We start from the raw sequence: 22,743 nt of genomic DNA on the forward strand, positions 1-22,743 counted from the left end.
TCATGGTTATTTTTCGATATAAATAGTAGCAGGTAGTTTGTAAATATTACATTTGATAAAGACACGGTGTTGTCGAAACAATTGTCACGTCAAAATATATAATTTCGTGAAAATCTGAACTTTTAGTTCTTATTTATTTTGATAAATGGATTTTCATCAAGTAAAAGCCACCTCAGTTCAAGGAATCCACAAGTTTTGTAAAGAGTAAATCACAAAATCTTTGTTTTTTTTTTGAACTTTTTAAAGTTGATTTCGATCTGACAGTTGGTTCTGTATGACTCTTATGCCTTGTAAATTTAAATTTGATTTTCCTTTATCACGTAAGGATATTTTAATCAACATTAAAAGAATTATTGTTAAAACAAAAATTAATTCAAAAATGTTGCGCGATAGAAACAAAAAAAATTGTTTTTTCTATTAGTTTAGTCCCTCCCTTTCACTCCAACATTATGAAAAATACCAAATCACAGAATCTTCGTTGGTCTAATTAATAAATATTGGCAAGTGACCAAGGACTAGTCAACTACAGATATTTAATTAATTAGAGTTTTTTTATCGTATGTTTAATAAATATCTTCGAAAAACAAAAGTTATTCAAGATTGCCTTATATTTCCATGATATTTTAAGTTCATTTCTAATTTGCTGAACTGGTGCCGATCCGGTGAAGGCGGAAAGTTTTTTTTTTATGTCCTCAACCATACCTTCGCAATACAAATCATTTTAAATGGCACGCGGTGTTGCCAAGTTAATGAATTTAACTTTCCCTGACACTTTACTTGAATGTCTTTGGTCAACTTACTTCGTATGCAAAATGTTATGCATTCTAATTCCATCGGCGTGTCCGCAGATCTGGATCAGATCATCTCGGGACATCCGTAGCATGTCCGAGCCGGAAAAACTGGCAAACGTTTCCAGATATTTGTCGAAACGGTTTAGCGTCAACCAGTGCGCAGTTTCGACGGGGGTGGCGTACTTGGTCAGTTCCTTTACTTCGAAAATCTAAAAATGCGAGACCAGCGTTAGGCAACGATGTCCGAAAACGTCCGCAAAATTAAAACGTACGTCGGCGGAATTGTCTTGGGTGACCACGAAGTCGTCCTTTTTATCGCTGTTTATTTGCCCAAGTGGCAGGGCAGGGGTGGCTCGTTGACCAAACGGTTGTTGGTTCTGGGTCGTATTGTCGTTCTGCGGAATCTGCGAGGGCTGGGACACGTCGGATCCACTGCAAAATCGAACAAAACGTTTTTTTTCTTTTTAATTGAGCTATTCAAAACAAACAATGGCAGTTTTAGTTGTACAATAATTAAGTACTCATTACCCTTGAAACAGGTATTGCAAAGTTCGCGAGTGTGTTTATCGATTATATCAGTTTAAACCAGTATTGGCCAACTTCAGATAAGTGAATACATTTATTGCTTCAATGGTAACATGCTTCTTAGAAAATGAAAAAAAAAACACCCGGTTAAGGAGATGTACGGCAAAAATGGAATGTTCGAAAATCATTATTAAAAATCATTTTAATAAAACAAAATTATAGGACCCTATTCCTTCGATCAAATCAGCCCGATATGCAAGATTGACAGATATCACAGGATGGGGCCTAATTTTGAGTGAACCTTTAAATACGGTATTTCACAGACAATACATCAATAAAATGTCCTGCAAGATCTCCAGATGTCCACATCCAAGTGTATAGGGAATAACCGCAAAATTTAAAATTTTGAATTAGATACGAAATAAGGCAAATTAATGATGCAGGAAATGAATTTGACAAATGGCGTCTACTTAAGAAAAAGCAACTCGATATATACATTTACTTTTTGACCCACCTTGTATATTTTCTATGGACTGCAATAGATGCGAAAGATAAAATCATGATGGACGTGTGAACCTTATTGTTAAATTATATTTTTTCCGTATTTTAGAGGTACACTGTATATTGGAAATTATGCCTATTCTATTCAAACAACAAATAGAAATGCAATACAAAAAAAAGAAAAAAAAATATTCGCAGTTTTATTAAGATCAAGAGCATTTAAGGAATAACGCAGTAGACAACAAAATGCATTATTATCGGATAGGGTCATTATCCTGGGCGCACTGTATATTCTTAAAAAGATAATTATTTTCATTAGCGAAACATTTGTACTTAATGAACGTTCCTTTAAAATATCCAAAACAAAAAAAAAACGTGTTTTTCTTTCGGGTTTCGGATATCGATTTAAATGTTTTAATTTTTTTTATCGAACTGCATAAGTGTTGGGTGTAAATGGGTTTTAAGTGAAATTTAACATTATGGAGGCGTTCACTGAAAAATAACAGAATCCTAGCAAAAAAATTTCAACAAAAATAAACTAAAAATTGTTTTGATCAGCGGGTAGGTCAGATGACCTTCTTGATGACCACGTCACAATCGATTGTGACCAATCGGTCATTTAAAAATATAGCCTCACTTTTTTGTTTTGTTAACAAATTTTTAAACTTGAGAGCTTGGAAAGTTTTCTTCTGTAATTTCGGAACAAGGAGCTTTACGGAAACATATTGCGAAAGCCATATATGCTTCGGTAACTCCTTTCAAGATAACAGAAAGTAAATATTGGATGGAGGCTTTCAAACGCATCCGGCCTATATTGAATGAAGTTTATGCCGACATAGAATCCGTTGGTGAAATTATTACTCAAGCTCAGTTCATTGGTGTGCAATACGATGCTTGGACAAATATATGAATTGAAAGTATTATTAATTTTCTAGTCACTACCCCAAAGCCTGTATTTTATAAAACATTTTCAACAGGGGAAAATAGACATACGGGGGAATATATGAGTCAGAAGATAAGTGAAGTATTTGATGCAACTCGTCCGATTAGAATTGTTGCTTGTGTTACGGATAATTATGACGACAGCGTCGGACTGCTTACAGGAAAAATATTCAGAGCTTCCCATCTCTCATTATGGCTGTATGGCGCAAGTACAGAATTTGCTTACGGGAGATCTTATGAAACTCAACTCTGTTAATGATAAACTCTGCTAAGTTGATAATATCAACAATAAAAAATAAAATAGTTCTAGGTGCATCTTGCTAGAGGATTCAGCAATAGAAACTCAAAACTAATGAGAGAGAGTCCTCTGAAATTACCTGCCTAGATGGGCCTATAGTCATGGGTCTTGAAAGGCTGAAAGGAAACAAATGATTTTGATAGAAACGGTCGACAACATTCTTGATGATTTTGGATTAAAATTAATACATTTTAATTATTTTTGTGCTCATCAAGAAAGGGAATGACCCTTATGAAAGTGAATTAATAAATTCACCTCTCCTGGTGAATGAAGAAAAAAAAGCGATGGACGTGCAATGTCAGAGGTCTTGAAGTCAATATATTGGACCCTCGCTATAAGGGCAAAAACCACCGAGTATATTCACAAATTGAAGAAGCATTTTTTGCTTCAAATTTTTTCGGAATGGGATATGCACAAATCTCCCTTTAAGGAAAATACCAACTTCATCATCTATAGAAACGTCATTCAGTGGCCACCCGTTTATCCATAATAAACGCAGAAATAGATTGTCAATTGAGCGTGCTGGAAAATTAACATAGGCTCACCATAATTTAAATCTACTTAACGATAGTTTGAAAAGCCCTTTGGAGCCTCCATTTAGTGAATTTATTTCTCCAATGCAAGAGGGTCCCGAAGAAGATTCCGGTGAATGTCAAGAGATTACAGAAACATCTGAGAGTAAAACCGATCCAGATTGAGATGATATGTGATAAAATTAATTAAATTAGGTATCTATTAGGAAATGTTCTCAAGCTCATTTATTATTTTTTAATTTTGGGAAATACTTGCATGTTTTTTTTTTCAAACTAAAAGTTTAAATTTCTTATGCTTCTGTTCCTGCCAGTTATAAGAAAAGAGTTTGTTGTGCTATGTTATTTTATTTATATCTTTTATCATAAACTAATGTGCAATATATATCTAGAGGTGTTATAAATAAAAATCTTTTATTTTACTAAGAAATATCCACTAAACTCTTAAAAGACCCTTAAATGACGGTCATATGACATGAAATCTAAATGACGGCCATTTTACAGCATTGGTTTTGGTTAGTTTTTAAGAGTAACTACTTATTAAACTGTATAAGTATAGTTACTTAAAATGGTTACATCCAGACATACATAGGAACAGCTCGGAGGTGATGCTTGACAACAGCTGAGTTGCTTTTCATCATGGTCCTCAAATTTGGCATGTCCAATCGTTGCAAAAGCAACTTATTTCGGTTTCTCCTCGATCGGGGATTGACCCTCAAACTGAGACGTTTTCCGATCAATCTCGCACTACCAATGTGTGCCAAATTGTCGAACGTATGAAAAAACTGCGCTTGAACCATGAAATCATACTCCGTGATGGTCATGGTGTGTACGAGTAGATAAAGTTTTTTGTCGTGGGTCATTTCAGATAAGGGCGATGGAACTGCGACTGTGACAAAAATAAATATCTTTCAGTAGGGTATCCTCTCTTCTCTTGACGGCCCTTAAAGCTACACGAAGAAAATTGATGTCATCTAATATATTGCTTTTCAAATAGCATGTATAAATTCGACTGGCTGGTATTCGATTGCTGTGGCATAGCTTCATCCAAGCTAGAAGAACTGTTTTTTTGAAGAACTTTTCCGCCCTGGGGTGCAACAACCATTCCTGTGGGCATCTACGGCAGAAATCCACAACCAAACACGCGCTCCAAAATGATTTAACCATTAAATCCCGAAGTATTTCCACTAAAACCCCGTAACGCACTGTGCCCGCAACTCTATTGTGTTCCACCGAAATTAACGATAAATCATATTTTCAAAGCCGATCGCGACGAGAACTAACAAGATCGTCGCTAAGTTAACGAATTAACAATAACTAAACTCGAACGCGAAGTATTATAAAATAAAACACAATAAAATGCCGAACGAGAAAGGTCTGGATCTAAGCGATTTCGCTCCCAACTTCGAAAGAGGAAACAGCTCGATTGTCCGATTGTTATTGCAACTTCAACCGGCTGAAACTAGTTACACCGGGAAAGAGCGGTTCGATAGGCGGTGCGACCTACTATGCTCGCCGACGCGGCCGGAGTGCCGTTAAATTGTTGGGCTAAAAATAAACCAACCTGTTTTCGACCAAATTGAATTAAATTAAGCAACAGTGGGCGCACATTGCGTTGATTGTAGATCCATTTGAATCGCAAATGTGTATAAAACAGTTGCTCAGTTGTTCAGTTTTCGCCGAGGAAAAGTGTTATTTGTTTTGAATTACTTCTACAATGTTTACGATTAAATGACAGAGATTTAGCTTATGATTAGATAATTTTATGCTTCGCTTATCGACACTTTACCCGATTCGGTACTAAAATATCTTAATAAGAATTGTGTACAAGTAAAATGGGAATAAAATGCACATTTAAGAAGATGCCTCTATTACAACTTTTTGACGTTTGAGTTATTTTTTGTTCAGTTTATGATTTTAAGAATAAAATTTTGTTCAAGTATCGAAAAAATATGATTAATGAAACGTTTACAAAAAATTATCTCTCTCCAAGTTTTATAAACTTGTACTACTATCTTATTATAAAATGTTTTGATATTCATATCAATATCTATCAAATACTAGTCAAAATCGGCGCCTTCGGGCATTATAGTAATGAAAACCTTAAAACCCCTCTTTTTGGGACAAATAAATGGTTTTCGCTATTGTATTCGAGTAGATTATAGTCATATGGATTGATGGTAGGTTTTTCTTCCTCATTTCAAACAGTTTCCAATCAAAATCGGCTAATTCGACACATATCGAACCTAAAACCGCATCAAAACTGCAGATTCTATCATTTTTTGATCCAAACAGTTACCTTTTGATGACTATATCTTTCCAATAGTAGTCAAAATTGGCTTCTTCGGCTTTTATTGCAACGAAAACGTTAATAAACCAGTAGATATCGACGTAAAACCACCTTTCTGGGTCAAATAGACGGCGATTTCGAGAAGATCCCGGTCAAGATCTGCCTTTTCGCCTCTTATTGCACCGAAATCTAACTTAACAATGCAGATATGTACCTAAAACCCATCTTTCTGGTTTTCGCGCTTGATTTTACAACAACGAAAACCCATTCTTTGTCCCAGTAAAGGGGGTTTTAGGTAAATATTTGGTTTTCTAAGGTAGATTTCGGTACAATAAGACTCAGAATGGGAGTTTTACATCGATATCTAAGCTTAACTCACGCTTTTGGAAATTTATGGATGGTTGATAAAATAAAAACAAGAGTAGAGGAAAAGACCGAAATTTATAATTATAGTTAATATAGTTGTAAAAAAATTCAAATCAGACCGAGTATTGTAGCTGGAGCACATTGAGAAGATAGGTGAAAATTTTAATTATTTGGTCTTGGTGTGGGCAGAAACATGTGTCTAGAGTTTATACACAAAAATGTAGTCTATACAGTATAATCTAGAGTCTATATAGTCTATATAATATGTCAGGGCACCAAACAAATTATTTCAAATTTGAAATAATGTCATTAATAATATTGCATGCGAAAACTTAGTGAGGATATACTCCGTCCATTTTATACCATACATATTTTAAAAACTTACGCTGAATTTTTCAAGGCTATTAATGTGACAATTGTACTCAGCAGACCAAACTACTGATGCGTACTCTTACTTTGAAGCGACGTTAGAACGAGAGTTTTATCACAAAGATGACAGTTATATTTAACAGCTAGCTATAATTTAGAGACCAAATGCTGATTGGCAGGAAACTACGCCTCTAAATACTTAATTTAAACAAAAAAAGATACGGTGTCAACATATAATAGAAAACTGACATCAAAATGGTTACCAACGTCGTTAATAAAAATGCTGAACAATAATGGCCCCAGTATTGAGCCTTGAGGAAGCAACGTATGCATCGGAGGTGTTACGGTAGAGATAGACGTACTGAGTGAGCTTAGACAAGTATAAAAAAAAAACAAATCAACAAGCCATTCAGAAAATGCAAAAGTACGAAGCTTGTGGATTAGAACTTTGTGATCTAACTGATCAAACGCTTTTGAAACATCAAGATATATGAAAAAAACAATATAGCACTTAAATTGGTAATGGTGGATCTCCCTTTAAAAAATCCATGTTGTTGAGGGTCTATTTGAATTTTTAAAAACATGAAATATTTTGCATAAGTGCAGATAATGGAAATATAGTTTGTGATTTGTGATTTTGTGTACGAGAACAATCTTATATATTTTCCATATACCAGGAATAGCTTAGTTCCTCAGACATAGATTAAAAAGTATTACAAACAGTTTACCCAAAACAAAATGATTTATTTTTTTAATATTCTCTTCTGTAAAATACCTAACTATACACCGATCTAGCGTGCGAGCAGCGTCACTTTACCACTGCAAGGAGAAATACGACCGCAGGGTTTGAATTTTGATGTTTGTCCAATCTGACCGTCATGTCAGTGAACGTATTCCTGTAGTTTTGCAAAAATATACCCAAAATTTGACGGTCGTAGAAAAAATATTCCCCGCTCGTGCCAAATAAACTCTTGATTCAAATGCCGTTCACCACATTTGTTAAATAATATACTTTTAAGAGCTTTTTGCACCTTATATTCGGGGAAATTATTTATGTATATATGTATACTAGTTGCCAAATTATTGTTTCGTAGCCAAACCGTCAGTTTAATTAGTACGTTCTATAAATAGAACTAGAACCAACAATAAGTGGATGGCGTTTTTTCAATATAGGGCCATAACGAACCTACAACTGGAAATATCCGTTTGTGAACGAATGTGGGACATCCGCACATATTTACCGGCCGGATTCGCGCATAGTAGGTGCGCAGGGTACCAAACGGTGGGACACCGTGGGATACAGCGTTGAAAAATGACATTGGGGATTTGGAGACGTTCGATTAACTGAAATCGCTTCGATTAAAATTGAAGGTAAAACATTATAAAACGAAAACTAGATTAGATTGGATACGTAAATTATGGTGGCCATTTCAAACACGTGGATAAGTACCGATTCGTACTTAGGCGGGTTACACTTTTTGATTTGATTTTTTTCATATTACGATTGCGTAGATATAAAATATAAGCGCTAACAACGCTTTGGGAAAAAATGCTACTATTTAATGTCGAAGGTTTATATAAAATCCATGAAAATAATTTCAGATGTTTTTTTCATACTATGGTTTCGCCCTGCTGCGAGAAATAAAAAAATACGGGAACTGTGTACACAATATTTGAAAATTTCCGGCCATTTCTGGTTACCGCAATCACATGCTAGTAATGGTGATTAAATTATGTAAATTTGAGCAAAACCGATTCATCGGGACAGGTTTATTGTTGCTGCAGATCTGTATGAAAGCAGTAGTACGTCGTACATGCAGGTTCCCAGGGAAGTTATGGAAGTTAAGACCTTTTTAAAAATGCAGCCGGCATCTCTAAGGTATTTTTTTATCAATTTAATTACTTCATCGTTTGGGGCGTTGTTTTTCGTCATTTCGATTTGTGAATTATGTTTGCAACATTTTTATATTTTGAAGATTCGTTGTTGGATGGCCCGTTTACCAATCATTGGTCAAACTTGTAAAATTCTTTGAGATTGCCAACGTAATGGCAAGGCAACAAACTTTGTGAAGTTAGTTATAAACTTTGGTCAAATCATTGACGAAACATAAACAAACAGGACAGAATAAAAAGAAAAAAAGTTTTCCATTTTATAAGAATCAATTACGACCACCTTGTACAGGCTTTAATAAAATTATAGTTAGTTTCGGTTAGTTTGGTAATTGGTAATGTTTAGTTACTGTTTTTGGTTTACTTCCATCGTTAAAAACAGTAAATATTTATTAACTTTTTTTTTAATGTAACTACAACCGAACGTAAACTATACTACACAGAAGTTTGTAAACGGAGACAATTAAAATAAAAAAAAATATTACAAACATTTGGAAATTTAGTTGTCAAGAAAAGTAAAAATTTATTGGACGCCTGGACTATCAGTCAATCATGAAATTAAAAAAAAAAATACTCATTAACAAGATTTACCACAACAAAATTTGCATATTTATTGTTTACGTATATTGCCAACGAATTAATAAAACTGTTAACAAGTGATTTTATTTTTTTTAATTTTATTTATGAACTAAAACTATTTGGGTCTTTGTCTAAACTTTTGACATTTCTGACGCTCATTCCTTTACCTAGTACGATTGGTGTTTTGTATTTCTTTAGACTGATAATGTCCGCCCTATGACGACCGAAATCGGATTGAAAAAAAGGAGAAGCAGTAAATCGCAGCTTTCGCTATACTCGATCATAACCGACATCATCACGCTGGTCCGCTGGAGACTGTTTGGTAAAACCAGTGCTTCCAAAACAAATAAGGTAGCAAACGAAAAGCTGCATTCGTAGATTTGTTTTTAAGCAACATTTTTTCTCCAATCCAGAAGTAAATAGTAAGTGTTTTCTTAAACATAATCACTAATTAATAAACAATTCAGTAATCCCTTTTAAAATTTGTTTAAGTTATTTTTTGTATTAACCATCAATGAGAAGCCACGTTAATGGGCTCTTATTTACATTTTTTTTGGTCCAAGGTACCTTTGCTTTATATTTAAAACAAATATGCCTTCTGGTTTTAATCATTTATGCAGAATTATGTGCAAGTGGAAAATACCCTACCTACCCTTCTTTCATTGATTGAGATTGTTTGAGAACCTCTCAACCACGATGAAAACTTTTTATCACTTATCGGTCATTACACATTATACATCGATTTTGTTGTAAGAGTTGAAGAGATTTAGTTTTTTTAATGTTCTTTAATAGTGTGAAAAACACATTGTATGGAGTGTTACGTCTGCTAAACCTAACCTTTGAAGGAAGAAGTCACAGGCTCAACGGCCATAATATACGCGGGTCACTTGAGAAGTTTCTCACCTAACAATGATACAAGACATTTTTTCTCTTTTTATTTGTTTCTACACATAGTATCCTTGTCCTCCTTCTCCCGGCGATGCTCCCATCTCTCTAACCCGTCCAAATAGCACCCAGCGTTTTTCTCTGCCAAATAATGGTTCACAAAGGTGATTGATTCCTCATTTGACGAAAATCTTTGTCCTCCGAGCCCAGTCTTCAAAAAAAATCGCTTGGGGCTGGATCTGGTGAGTAAGGCGGATGTGGTCAAGCAGTTCAAACCGTAATTCGTGGATGTTCGCCATGGAAACCGCTAAGGATGTTTTTTCTTGCAAAAGAGGTCGTTTCTCCGCAATTTTTGTCCTCAGCTAGTCAAGTAATGATGATTTTGAAGGGAATTTATTAAAATGACTCCAGTCCAGAAAACAGTCGCGATCACTTGCGCAACCGAAAAAACAATTTTTGTTTTTTTCGCAGTCCACTGTTTTGACTGTTTTTTTGATTCTGGCGTATAATGGTGTATCCAAGTTTCATCTACAGTAATTAAGCGGTGCCGAAACTCAGATTGATCGCAAATGAACTGCTCTAATAGACGTTGGAAACGTTCATTCGAACTCGTGTTTGGTCAACTTTAATTTGCCTTGCAAAAACAAATATTTTTTAACAGCTCTCTACTCAATTTTTTCCATTTTCACGAAAACACTCACATCGACTAACTCAAACGCTCTCGACTAAAAACTACGAGTCCAAAATGGCTGAAACTTTAAGGTGCAAACATTAGGAGGTGCACAACTACGACCACTAGCTTTTAGTAACTAGTGCCGCCATCTTCAGGGTGACGCCGGAAACTTTTCAAGTGACCCTCGTATCTATATATTCATGGAACAGGAATTGGCGCATGATGGTTTGTCTACATTTTATGATGGAAAATTGATCCCCCCAACGATTTTTTAAAATTTCGATTTTAACAACAATTTTTTTATAATGAAAATTTTAAGCACTTTTAATTAAAAAATGGATTCAAAATCAACCGTAAGAGATAAATTTATGAAATTTTCAGCATCCATGGACAAATGTCTATACTTTAAGAATATATTAACGATTTAAAATTATTTGTTTATTTTTGTATTATTAACTAACTTTTAAGTAAATTTCTTGGTACAAAAAAAATTTATCGGTCACACACATTTAAGTTTAAGATTCCGGAAGAAAATTTCACTGCTCGTCATTAGTTTAAACAAAATGAATTTATTTATGACAGCGCGCCGCGCTGCCGAGCGTCTCGAACTGCATTGAAGGTTTTATCAGTGATAATTTAAAATAATAATACAAAATATTATTATAAAACAAATTTTATTATTATTTATGTTATTTTATTGTAATTATTATTAATAAAATTTTATTTTTTTTAACAATATTAACAATCGTAAAATGAATAGAACAAACAAGCTTAAATAATTAAATTGTAAATTTGTCGTCAGTTGTTTTCTTTTTTTTTTATTAAACTTATTTTTTTTTAAATAAATACTTTTTCATCCTCTGAAACGAGCCTGCATTCTAGTGAAAAATTTTGCAATGGTTTGAAATCATGAAATTGGCGAATATTTTTTATTGTAGTTAAGCGTTCGAATCGTGGTTGGTATTTTTTTTAAGAAGAATTTTGGGCCCACTGAAAAAAGGAAAGTGTGGTTGTTATGTGGATGTTTTTATCATGTTGGATACTACCACGATAAGCTTGTCTTTTTACACTCCCTGTTAAGCCATCACGCGCTACTTTGCCATGAGATGTAGCGAAAACATTATATTTAAATAATAATTAAAACTAATTTTTTAATCACATAATTTCATAATTCACTCGGCCCATTTTAAATCACAGGAAATATTATTATTACAATTAAAAATTATAATACTAAAATATTAACTAAAAAAGCACAAGTCAACAACACTTCAGTTTTTATTTTTAATAATTATTTCGAAAAACAAATGAAAATCGTAACGAAGCGGTTTTTATTTTGTTAACTAAGGATGGAGTGTTGACTAGTAAATTTAAAAATAATAATTTACTAAATTACCTAGAAAAAATAAACATAAACCACAACAGTTTTAAAAATTTAAAGTTGATTATTTTTTTCTAAATTGATAGTATTCCTTATAACATTGTTAAAACAAATTATTAATAATTATTATAATAAAATAACATAAATAATAATAAAATTTGTTTTATAATAATATTTTGTATTATTATATTAAATTATCACTGATAAAACCTTCAACGCAGTTCGAGACGCTCGGCAGCGCGGCGCTTCCACGGCGCCCGGCGCGCTGTCATAAATAAATTCATTTTGTTTAAACTAATGACGCGCAGTGAAATTTTCTTCCGGAATCTTAAACTTAAATGTGTAAAGCATGTGCTAAAAATTTTCATTATAAAAAAAAAAAAATCAAAATTTTAAAAAATCGTTTTATGATCAAGTGGTAAAAAGTGACACGTGTGACTATTTTCCAATTATCATTACTAGTAGCTTCGATCGCTAGGTCACTGGATGTTAAAATCATTTTGTACAAGAACTTACCTTTCAATTATCGGCAACGTAGCGTTCGTGGGCACCGGAGAATGACACAAAACCACATCGCTCGGGATCTGAAAAGATTACGAAACCATAAACTTAGCAAACACATCTGCAAATGAGTGATTCGATTCTAACTGTTACTTTTTTACTTAAAATTTCTAAGAACGTCAAGCACGAGAAACAAATTTCAAACATTTTTGTTAACAGTACTCAGAGGACGTACTTTCAACACGATTCACTATACGGTTTATAAATCTCAAGGTAGATGCCGCTAGAGTTATATGAATTGAAATTCAAAATTTCGTAACTTTGTAACTTAAAACATTAACCAAAAAAGTGGCATTTTTTTTTAGGTTGATCGTAGAAATAACAATTTATGGGGTAATTAGTTTCAATCATTTATTGCGACAAAAAAAGAATTTATCTATAAAGTGGACATGATATGGTACTGACTATTAGCTGATTTATTGTATGTTCTCTCTGAATGAAAAATTATATTATATGTCGTTGGTAACAATTTCGAAGAAATGGAGCGAGATATCAACCTGTATCGAGTGCAATAATAATTTTAGCATTAATGTCATGAAGTCGAATTTCGGTTTTTATGGCAAAAAACATAGATTGAGTGGTTTGGATCTGGAGAGTGTTAATATAAATGGCATTAATGTGCAGTATGAGAAACATATATTTGGGAATTATATTAGATCCACAATTAAATTTTGATGCGCATTGTGATTATATAATGAGAAAGTTCTCACAAAAGGTGGGTTTCATATCTAGAGCAGGCAAAAATTTAACAAGTTATACAAAATTGTCACTTCACAATATCTTGACGGCGCCACATCTGCAATATTGTTCAATTCTAAAATGTAATAGATATACACCTGTGATGACTATGTTCAACGTGTTACAAATATTAACTATAAAGCAAAAAGTAATGTATTGGTAATAGGGTTAATTACTTTAAGAATGTCCGTGACTATAACACTAGAAACCGTACTAGTCAATACTACACATATGTTGAATACCATTTTAAATAAAGGTTTGTTAGTGATAATTTAAATGCTTTTAAAAGATTAATTAAAACTTATATATTGTCTGAAATTTTAACCTGATTTTTCTTTTCTGTTGTTATGAACTTTTGTTTTGTGTACTTTTGTACTTTTATACTTATTTAAATTTTCCTATTTTGCAACTGGCTCGTATATTTCAAATGTAAATATTATTGTTTTCTGTTATAGCTTTATGCTAAATAAATAAACAAATGAATAAAATAAAAATAGATTCATGATCATCTAATTAATCCAAACATTTCATTATGAGATTATTAATTAATCACCAGTGAGAGCAAACAAGACATCAAAAATCACAGTTAAAACAGAATCACGCAAATAGTACCGAGGAGTATTTTACCAAAAATCTTGTCCACAAATAGAAATGCATTTTATATGCCAACCGAGACCACGAATTTTCTCTATATATCCCCTATATATAATCGCTAAGTTGGTCATGACGTAACAGGGCGATATCGCTATTGCAGGATTGTTTATCGTTAGTCTAAGGTTCTGAGGAAATAAACACAGTCCGACGTTCTGGCAAATTAAATAAGACTCTATTTTCACTTATTCACACAGCGCACAACAACCACTTCTTTTACACTTGGCATGGACAACAACAATTCGTCTACCCGTCTTTCGTCTTACAATTCGTCTACTCGTCTTTCGTCTTATTAAAGAAAAAGAGTAAGCGGCACGGCCATCCGCGTTACTCACGTCTTTTCCGTCTTTTTAGTTTAATCGTCTAATACATAATGCCCCTGGTCAAGCGTCGTGACCTGCTTTTAAACCCTTCGTCGGTACGCATCAAAAGTAGACCCGAACTCTCAGGAAAAACCGAAAAGCGGTTTCCTTTTGTGATCGGCTCACGTCCGTAAAAGAAATAATGTAAACATAACCCTCTATAATTGCATGCAGAAATAATAATTAAAGAAATACCGCGCTGGCGAAAACTAAACCAAAGGATATATTTTATCCACACTATGTTAGTTTACATTTATGTTGATTATGTTCGTTTCCCCTGAAAATTCCAAAATATATTTTAACCTAATTTAATATGGATGAAATACGTACAGGTAAAGGCAACTTATTTTTAAAATAATAATTAAAATGAGTGTCATGTTTTGGTGATAATAATATCAAGTTTGCAGTCGCTAAATAAAAATATGTTTTTACTTGACATTAAATGTTTTTATTGCAGCTTCGATATTTTGAGACTCTGGCTGTAATAGTTCTTTTGGATGTCATATATACTACAAAAGAAAAAGGTTTTCGATGACGATACCTTCGCAACTTGGGAAACAAATCACAAACACGCGGTTTGCAGCAAAAAATAATTGAAAAAAAAACATAAGTCGTCGACTTTAGACAAGTTTTTTTTTTGTTTAAGCAATTATAACATTTTTTTATAAAATAAAATAACCATTGCACTTGATTTTTTTGTGATTCCGAGATTTGTTTTAGTTTTTTTTAATGAAGCCAGATATGAAAAAAAAATAAAAAAACATTAAAATTGTAATAAACAATAAAATCAATGATTTATTTCTTATTATAGATGTCTCCGGACCACAAAAAGAATACCAAGGTGATACTTAAAGAAAAAACTGCAAACTGAAGTTATATTTTTAATTGGCTAATGCGGAAAAAAAAAACTTACACTGGCATACTTTCTTATATGTTTTCTCGACAATATTAACGTACAAGCAAATTTGTATCTTATCCTTAAAGAATAATATCACCACATTTCAACAAAATTGGATGATAGTACGAATATTCACAAAAAAAAAAAACGATTTAAAAAGAAGTTGACCTCTGACCTACACTTATATGAACTTTTAGTCCAAAAAATTATTTATATATATATTTTTGTTTCCAACATACCTATATCACTTTGGATTTTGTTTTCTGTTTTAGAATTTATTCTAATAAGTAACAACGATAATAATTAAATTAACTTACATCGTTTAACACGGTGCAATCGTAACTGGGTTGGTATTTTTCTTGTTCGGACAGAGGTCTTTTCATTATCTTCTCCTTGTCTTGCTTATGTTTTCTGTCCGCCCCTTTCAATTTGAACACCTTAATTTGACAGGCAGCTGCGTGCAACCTTTTGCTGCCTGTTATGTTATCTCCATTCTGGTAGGTCTCCACTTGGATCCTAAACGGTACGCCTTTCTCACCGCCGTGCTTTTTGGGTGTGAATTCCGTACTTATACAATTAACCTGAAAAGCAATATTTTTTTTTCAAACTTTACAACAATAACATATTAGGTTTGGTTTAACGTTTGTGTCAAACTTATTTGGTGATGGTTGGAATATGCGCAACTCGTCTTTGCCGTATACTCATAAATTGGAATCTGGTTTCAAACCCCTAATCTGTTCCCTCATAATTCCCTAATACTTTGACAACTATTGTCCAGCAAATTCTCTGCGCATGCGCGTAATACAACTAACTTCTCTGAATTTTAAGGTTAGTTTTATTTTACTTTTTACAAAACTTCTGGATTCCTCGTGCGTCGGTTTTTACTGAGTCGAACTTGCTGACGGTTTCGCCAACCATCCCGTTGGCTTCTTCAGAGCTTGACTGAAACTGACTCGTATTTTACTCTGTACCTGCTTATATATTGTTTGAGGGGGACGGAACTAAATGGCTGATTCCCATATTGGTGACAAGTAGAGACCCGAGTCGCGGTTAAGATTGTTAGATTGTTAATAGATTTCTATAGACTCTCGGATTTGTCGTTGGTAGAACTGATTACATGCAAGAATTTTAGTTTTATCAAATAAAATTTTGTGTCCGGTTTCATGAGTGTGTTCGGCAACAGCTGATGACTTTATTTGTCTTAGTCGTAAGGCTCTTTCGTGTTCTTTGAGTCTAGTTGATATTTTTCATCCGGTCTGTGCAATGTATTCTTTGCCGCATATGCATGGAATGCTGTAAACTCCTGGCATCTCAAATGGAATTTTGTCTTTGACGGACTGAAGATGTTGAGAGATTTTTGGACAAGTGGTAAATCTGGTTTTGACGTCATACTTCTTTAGAACTTTTGATATGTCGTCAGTGATGTTTTGAATGTAAGGAAGGACCGCAGTGGCAAGTGTAGGATTGCTTTCGGAATCATTGCTATTAGAAGATTGTGGAGGATTTTTGAACAAACGATTGGAAATGCAAGTTTTTCATGAAACATGAAAGGAGCAGTTTTGGTTGGTTAGTTAAAATTTCCTGCAGGGTTACCGGAAGGTGCACAATTCCTACCTTTGCTGAAAAATTATAATTCAACCACCAAAGAACACAGATTACTTAAAAAGAGTAGGTTGGCTTTTCTTCTTTCTCTATTATTCAAGCTTGAGTTAGCTGCACAGTATACCGTTTTTACATGGATCAGAAAGAAGTTTAGGATTTCTCTCAATCGAGATATGTTTTCTACTACTTCATAGATTACTAGCGCATCCTGTATATTTTGTAATTTCGTGGTATCTCCATAATCTGGATCTTCATTAACTCAGATTCGGACCAGATTTTCAACTGCATTGTGTACTTTATAATCCGGATTTGATAGTGCTTGAAAATTTGGATATCAGGAGATTTCCCAAACCAAAGACTGCATGGATGACTACAGTAATTTTCGTATATCACTCTTTTATTCGTCAGGGGAAAAGTCATTTAAGAAGCCTTAATTAATCTGCTAATTTTGGAAATACAGAAGAGCCAATATGATAGGAAGGGGCAATTTATCACATTATTTCTTTCACCAAATTCTACACTGCTTTTGCAGTCTGTGGACCAAAATGCCATCATACCGAGGAAAAAATATTTAATCGGAAAAATCTTTTAAGCCATATTTTATCTATTAAGCACGCTGCAGGTCTACCATGCGATGCTTAGGAAAAAGTCTCCCAGGATGTGTTTGAGAAATGCTGGCATAATATTGTGGCTCGCGTTGCAAATATCAAACCAAACACTGGATATAACGCTGAAGATCTGATTCGTCTTAGTCAATTGCGACGTTATCTGCTTTCTTCAAACGAAGAACTGCGAGATAAAAAACGGTTTATGTTAATTTTAATTTTTTGAATGTTCTTACTGGACAATATCTCACGAACGCGGAAATATGTAATTTGATTGCAAAAATTTCTGTGCTTTTGTTTTGAATATTTGTTATGTTTGCTACTGTATTTTAGTTGTTTTGTACTAAATGTTTTCATTCTTAATACAGCACTTGTCTTGACCAAGTAATCCGAATTAGGCTACACGCAGATGACATTTTTCAACTTCCTGATGTGAATATAGTGTAGAACTTTGCGCTAAAATCTTCAATATAACATAGCATTTATGGATTCTATCACTAAAACACACAAACTGACACTTAAAATATTAAATCAACATTTTTAAAATATACGCCACCACACTTTTGTAAGTATTAAACTCCATTATTCTCCATCCAAAAATAAGGGTGTTCAAATTAAAATTAAATTAAAATACTCGCCTTTATGTATACACCAACTTCTTTGGTAGGATCCCAAACAAAGTGCACCACATTGACGGCATTCGTGGGTTGTATTATATCGAATGCCCCGTATGATAAAGGAATATCGGCTTCCAATATTCGATCGCCAGGTCTTGTTCTTTGCCAAGACGCCAGCTGTTCCTTTTCCATGTACTGAAGACGTCTCTCGTGAAAACATATCCGAACAATTGACTATAAAAGAATAATCAGTTTGATTAGTAATTTAACTCATAACTGGCCACTAAAAATTCTTAATCGAGCCGCCGCAGAACAGGGTCGTGTTTGCATTTCGAACGTTTGAATACCGGCATTATCCGCCGTGACACTAAGCCAGGAGCCGCTAAAATTTATATCATGTATTATGCTTAAATTAATACCATTGATTCTTTAAGGGTTAAACAAGAGTAAAGCTATAAACAAGATAATAATATGCGTTTATTCATTTAAAACTATAGTAACTAAATAAAACAAACAATTGAAACAATTGTTCGGAAAAAAAAAGTACCTAATTTGAAAATTACATTTCTAATTTTTTTTTCATGTGGTAGTCCCTAAAACATTTTCCAACACAGACGAATTTCACAATATCCGCACATAAAGTGTGTACCTCTCCTTATGCCGCGAATTTTGCACCGTTTCTGAGGATTTTTTTTCCCCGAACTTTTAAGTTTTCCAAGTCTGTGTGTGTTTATATCTCCTGAAAGCCTACTTGGTGGATCTTCACGAGAAGCTCTTTTTGATGGGCCTTCAGAAACTTCTGCTTCTAAACCCACATTTTCTTAATTTTCGACCCACCTTCTAGCAACTTATAGTAAATAAGAGGTAAATTTTATTTTCGTTGAAATGAATTAAATAATGCGCAGTTCAACATAAACGTAAAAGCCTTTTTTGTCCATGTGAGACTTTTTCTTATAATAGGATTATAAGAAAGGTATTGATCTGCCATATCGACACCGTTCATATACTTATTGTAATGTATAACACATTCTGCTTTTATAATAATTTCACCAGTTTTACGATGTATTTTACCGGTTTTACCGGACTTTGGCCGCAGTTGGCACAGCAAGAAGTCGCAAAAATTACTCAAGACAGGATCAAAAGATTTCTGATTGCTTAACTTAACTGACCCTACCTCGCTTTTGATCTTCCTTCCGGAAGGGCCGGTCCGTGCTGCGTCTCTGTGCCTTGGGCGGCGAGGAAATTTGTTGATCATTTTTTGAACCACACAATGAGAGCGACCTATTTAGCGTTTCACCGTGATTTTTAGTGGAGCATGCGCGTAAGAGCGCTGGCGTGTACAGCCGGTCCGTTAAGCTCAAGACTTTAATACCGCGAAGAAAAGTAGAACAATAACTTCCACGTGCTGTACTCGCAGCCAATAAATAAGTTATAGGTTTATATATATAAATTCATAAAAACCCGAAGGAATAATAAAATGAAAACTAAACATGAATTAACATATCTTTTTTTCTACGGAAAACATGATGGCCTCTTTTTAACTTATTTTTTTTATATCTTGAGGTAACCCACGATTTTCTCTAATTGTACCACATATTCTTATCTTCCTGAAAAGCAAATACTCTGCTAATTCAACACTATTATAATAGTTATCCATGTAAACACGGTACCAAATATTTTCATATTTATCTAAAAGATTTTTTGCGAAATTTTGCAACTTTGGTCCATTTCCGTTGTAGAATTTAAAGTTTATTATGTATGCAATTTGCGATTCGCATAACATTCTGACAAGCATACCATACTTAGTTATCTTGCCTGGGTTGTAGACTCGGAAACTTAAACGGCCTCTGTGGGGTATCATTGCTTCATCAATTTATTTAAAAAATATTCTGTTATTGGTTCAATTTTGAAGAGCCGATCTGCGTTTTCTGGCGTTTCATCATTATTACAAAAATGTAACGATTCTAATATTTGTCTAAACCTATTTCGAGGCATAAAATTGGTGTTTCAATGTGTGGATCAGTAGACCAATAATCGATTATACTACTTCTTCTTACCTGCCCCATTAAAATATTCAAACCAAGAAACTTCTTCATTTCGGCTATTGTTGTATCTGTCTATTGTTTAATCTTTTTCACGGATTCACATTTGTGAATATTTTGCATATGATACCTGTTTGTTTCCTTTACAAATAATTTTAAAAAGTCATCGCCAATAAACAAGTTCACTGTATCTTGCAAATTTTCAGGATTTTTTGGAAACACTTTAACACCATCATTTCCCAAAAAAAACAATATATCACTATCATTTTCGGATCAGTGTGTAGTTGTATTGTCGTTTTCAAACTCTGTACCATCGGAATCGCTGCTCTAAGAATCACTTACAATAGGTAAAACCTTTTTTTTAGTATTGATTACAATGTCTGAATCATCGCTCTCATTTGTATCATTTTCATCCCCAGATAATATATCAGCATAAAACTCATTAGTCTCATGGCAAATATTATTCTATTCAAAATCGTCTTCTTCCATTATAAAGCAGGTTAAATTAATCTAAATTTATTTAAAAACTAATAAAAAACCACTTAAAATAAATGATGGCACAAACAAAGTTATTCTGTCAAAAAACGTACTACTACTTCAGCGGCTACTGGATTTTAAATAAAAAATGACGTATTACTACGTCAGCGGCCAGTAATGAGTTAAAACATATTAAAGTTTTGAAAAAATCATACCTTTAACATTTTGCCCCTGTACATCGACAAATCGCCGAGTTTCTTCAATTTAATCTCATAGCTCTGTCCCTGATTTAGATAGGTCAATGTGTCCTCGTTCTGTTTGGTAGCGATACTCGTAGCGGCCGCCAATACGTATTGAAAGCGGCAATCTTCGATGAGGTTGTAATTTGTCGAAGAGACTGCGTAGTTGTCTTGCGAGTTTGAGGAGGGCGACAAATTGTTACCTATGCAAAAAAGGAAACAAATCTTACACCGAAATTGAAGTAAGGCGTGCAAAAATGGATGTGAATGAATGTGAAGATGATGTGTGATACTGGTTGTGATTTTAAACTCATTAATAATAATCTGTAGCTGCCGCTTCAAGTTTCTTTTCGCTCAAATGATGTGTATGTGTCTCTTGCAACATGAATTTGTTAGTCTACATTAATATTCGTCCAGTCTCCATTCAGTCCATTTCTCATCTATGACTTCTTTTTTCTACCAACCCCTTCACTACGGTCGATTTTTCTTTGCATGTAAGATGTTTGTCGAACTATAACTATGGTTATAAGTTTTCTACCATGCTCTATATGTCCAAATAATTTTGCGCAATTATACTAAAATCCTGAAATTCTAATGTTTCGATGCTCTTTATCTGATCTTTAAGTGTCCAAGTCTGTGGTGGTTTATGAACTCTTTTCAAGCGATGTCCATCCTAATTTTCACTTTCTCATCTTTCTCTAATAGTGAGTTGATCGTGGGACCTAGATATTTATATTTATTCCAGTAGCGTGTTGACTATTTTACTTTTTGATACGACCATGCATTTCGTTTTTTAATGTCGATTGTTAATCCCAGTGCTTTGCTTTCCGTGTTGACACAATCAACCAAATGTTGTAAATCATCTAACCTATCTGCCAAAATGTCGGTATCGTCCGCAAATCTTATGTTAATCACAATCTCCGATTTTCGCTCCTTCACTTTGTTGCATAGAGCTCTGGAATATAATCTACGAATATATATTGAAGAGCTTCGATGACAATACACAACCCTGTCTAATGCTTATCTCTCGCGACTTCGTTGGTTTCATATTTTTTTCTACTCCCGTCTGTAAAATACCTTTTACTCCAGCTTTTCGGTTATAATATATGATTTTTTATGATGTTAATGTCACGTTGGTCGGTATTGATGCGTTTTAATTGGTCTATAAGTTTTGAGTTTTGCACCTGATTGAAAGTCAATATTCTCTTATATTCTCGACACTTTTGCAGTAAAACTATCATCGCATATAGAGCATCACCGGTTCCCATTCCGCCTCTAAAACCAAATTTAGTGTTATCCTTCACATCTTTTACAGATTTAAGACAACTTTAAGGGAACCGCTCATCAAGCTGATTAAGCCATAGTCAAACACCAATTTCAACCAACCTCGTTACAGTTGTTAGGCCTTGGTTTTCTTTGTCTGAGCTTGAGTTTGACGTGGCCAAGCAACAAATTTGACTTGGTGTTTCTGTGTGTCGGTTAAGTTAAGTCGTTGCTATCAGACGTTGGAGCATATATCTGAATTAGATTTATGTTTAAGGAATAGGCTTTAAGATGCAGTGATTCTATCATTATAGCGAATAAAGTTTGTGACAAGTGGAATTATTTTTTTTTATATTTTGATTCCTACACAAAAATCATTGTTAATAATATATAACAAAATAATTACTTTCGATGACGTTGTGCAAGTTAGCGAGGGCACTTTGACTCAGCAATTGATTGATGGTGTTATTGAATACGTTTTGATTGCCGTCTTCGATGGAATTGTTCACAGTGTTAACCAAAGTGCCCGGTTGTGTCGACGTCGGACTCTGACGATTCTGGTGGGTCATCTGCAACTGTGCGACGTCGCCAATTGCGGTCGGTGATGGCGCTTCCTGCTTGAATACCGTCATTCCCGTGATGGTAAGCAAGTGATCGCTATAAACAATAGA

At 33.9% G+C, this 22,743-nt stretch overlaps 1 protein-coding gene across 3 annotated transcripts in view; it reads right to left on the minus strand.

Annotated features, from left to right (window-relative positions):
* The window catches only part of LOC132696314 (transcription factor CP2-like protein 1), a 46,523-nt gene that overhangs the window by 6,906 nt on the left and 16,874 nt on the right, over positions 1-22,743 (minus strand). For all 3 annotated transcript variants that reach the window (XM_060661079.1, XM_060661071.1, XM_060661087.1), the window contains 7 exons: positions 22,479-22,729; positions 20,786-21,012; positions 18,073-18,285; positions 15,545-15,808; positions 12,534-12,601; positions 1,064-1,223; positions 801-1,000 (listed from right to left, as the gene is read on the minus strand). In XM_060661079.1, coding sequence (XP_060517062.1) covers positions 801-1,000; positions 1,064-1,223; positions 12,534-12,601; positions 15,545-15,808; positions 18,073-18,285; positions 20,786-21,012; positions 22,479-22,729 — 1,383 coding nt within the window. The remainder of the gene's footprint in view (positions 1-800; positions 1,001-1,063; positions 1,224-12,533; positions 12,602-15,544; positions 15,809-18,072; positions 18,286-20,785; positions 21,013-22,478; positions 22,730-22,743) is intronic.

The sequence above is a fragment of the Cylas formicarius genome, unplaced genomic scaffold (genome assembly GCF_029955315.1).
Source record: "Cylas formicarius isolate icCylForm1 unplaced genomic scaffold, icCylForm1.1 PGA_scaffold_10__41_contigs__length_53128322, whole genome shotgun sequence".
NCBI lineage: Eukaryota > Metazoa > Arthropoda > Insecta > Coleoptera > Brentidae > Cylas > Cylas formicarius.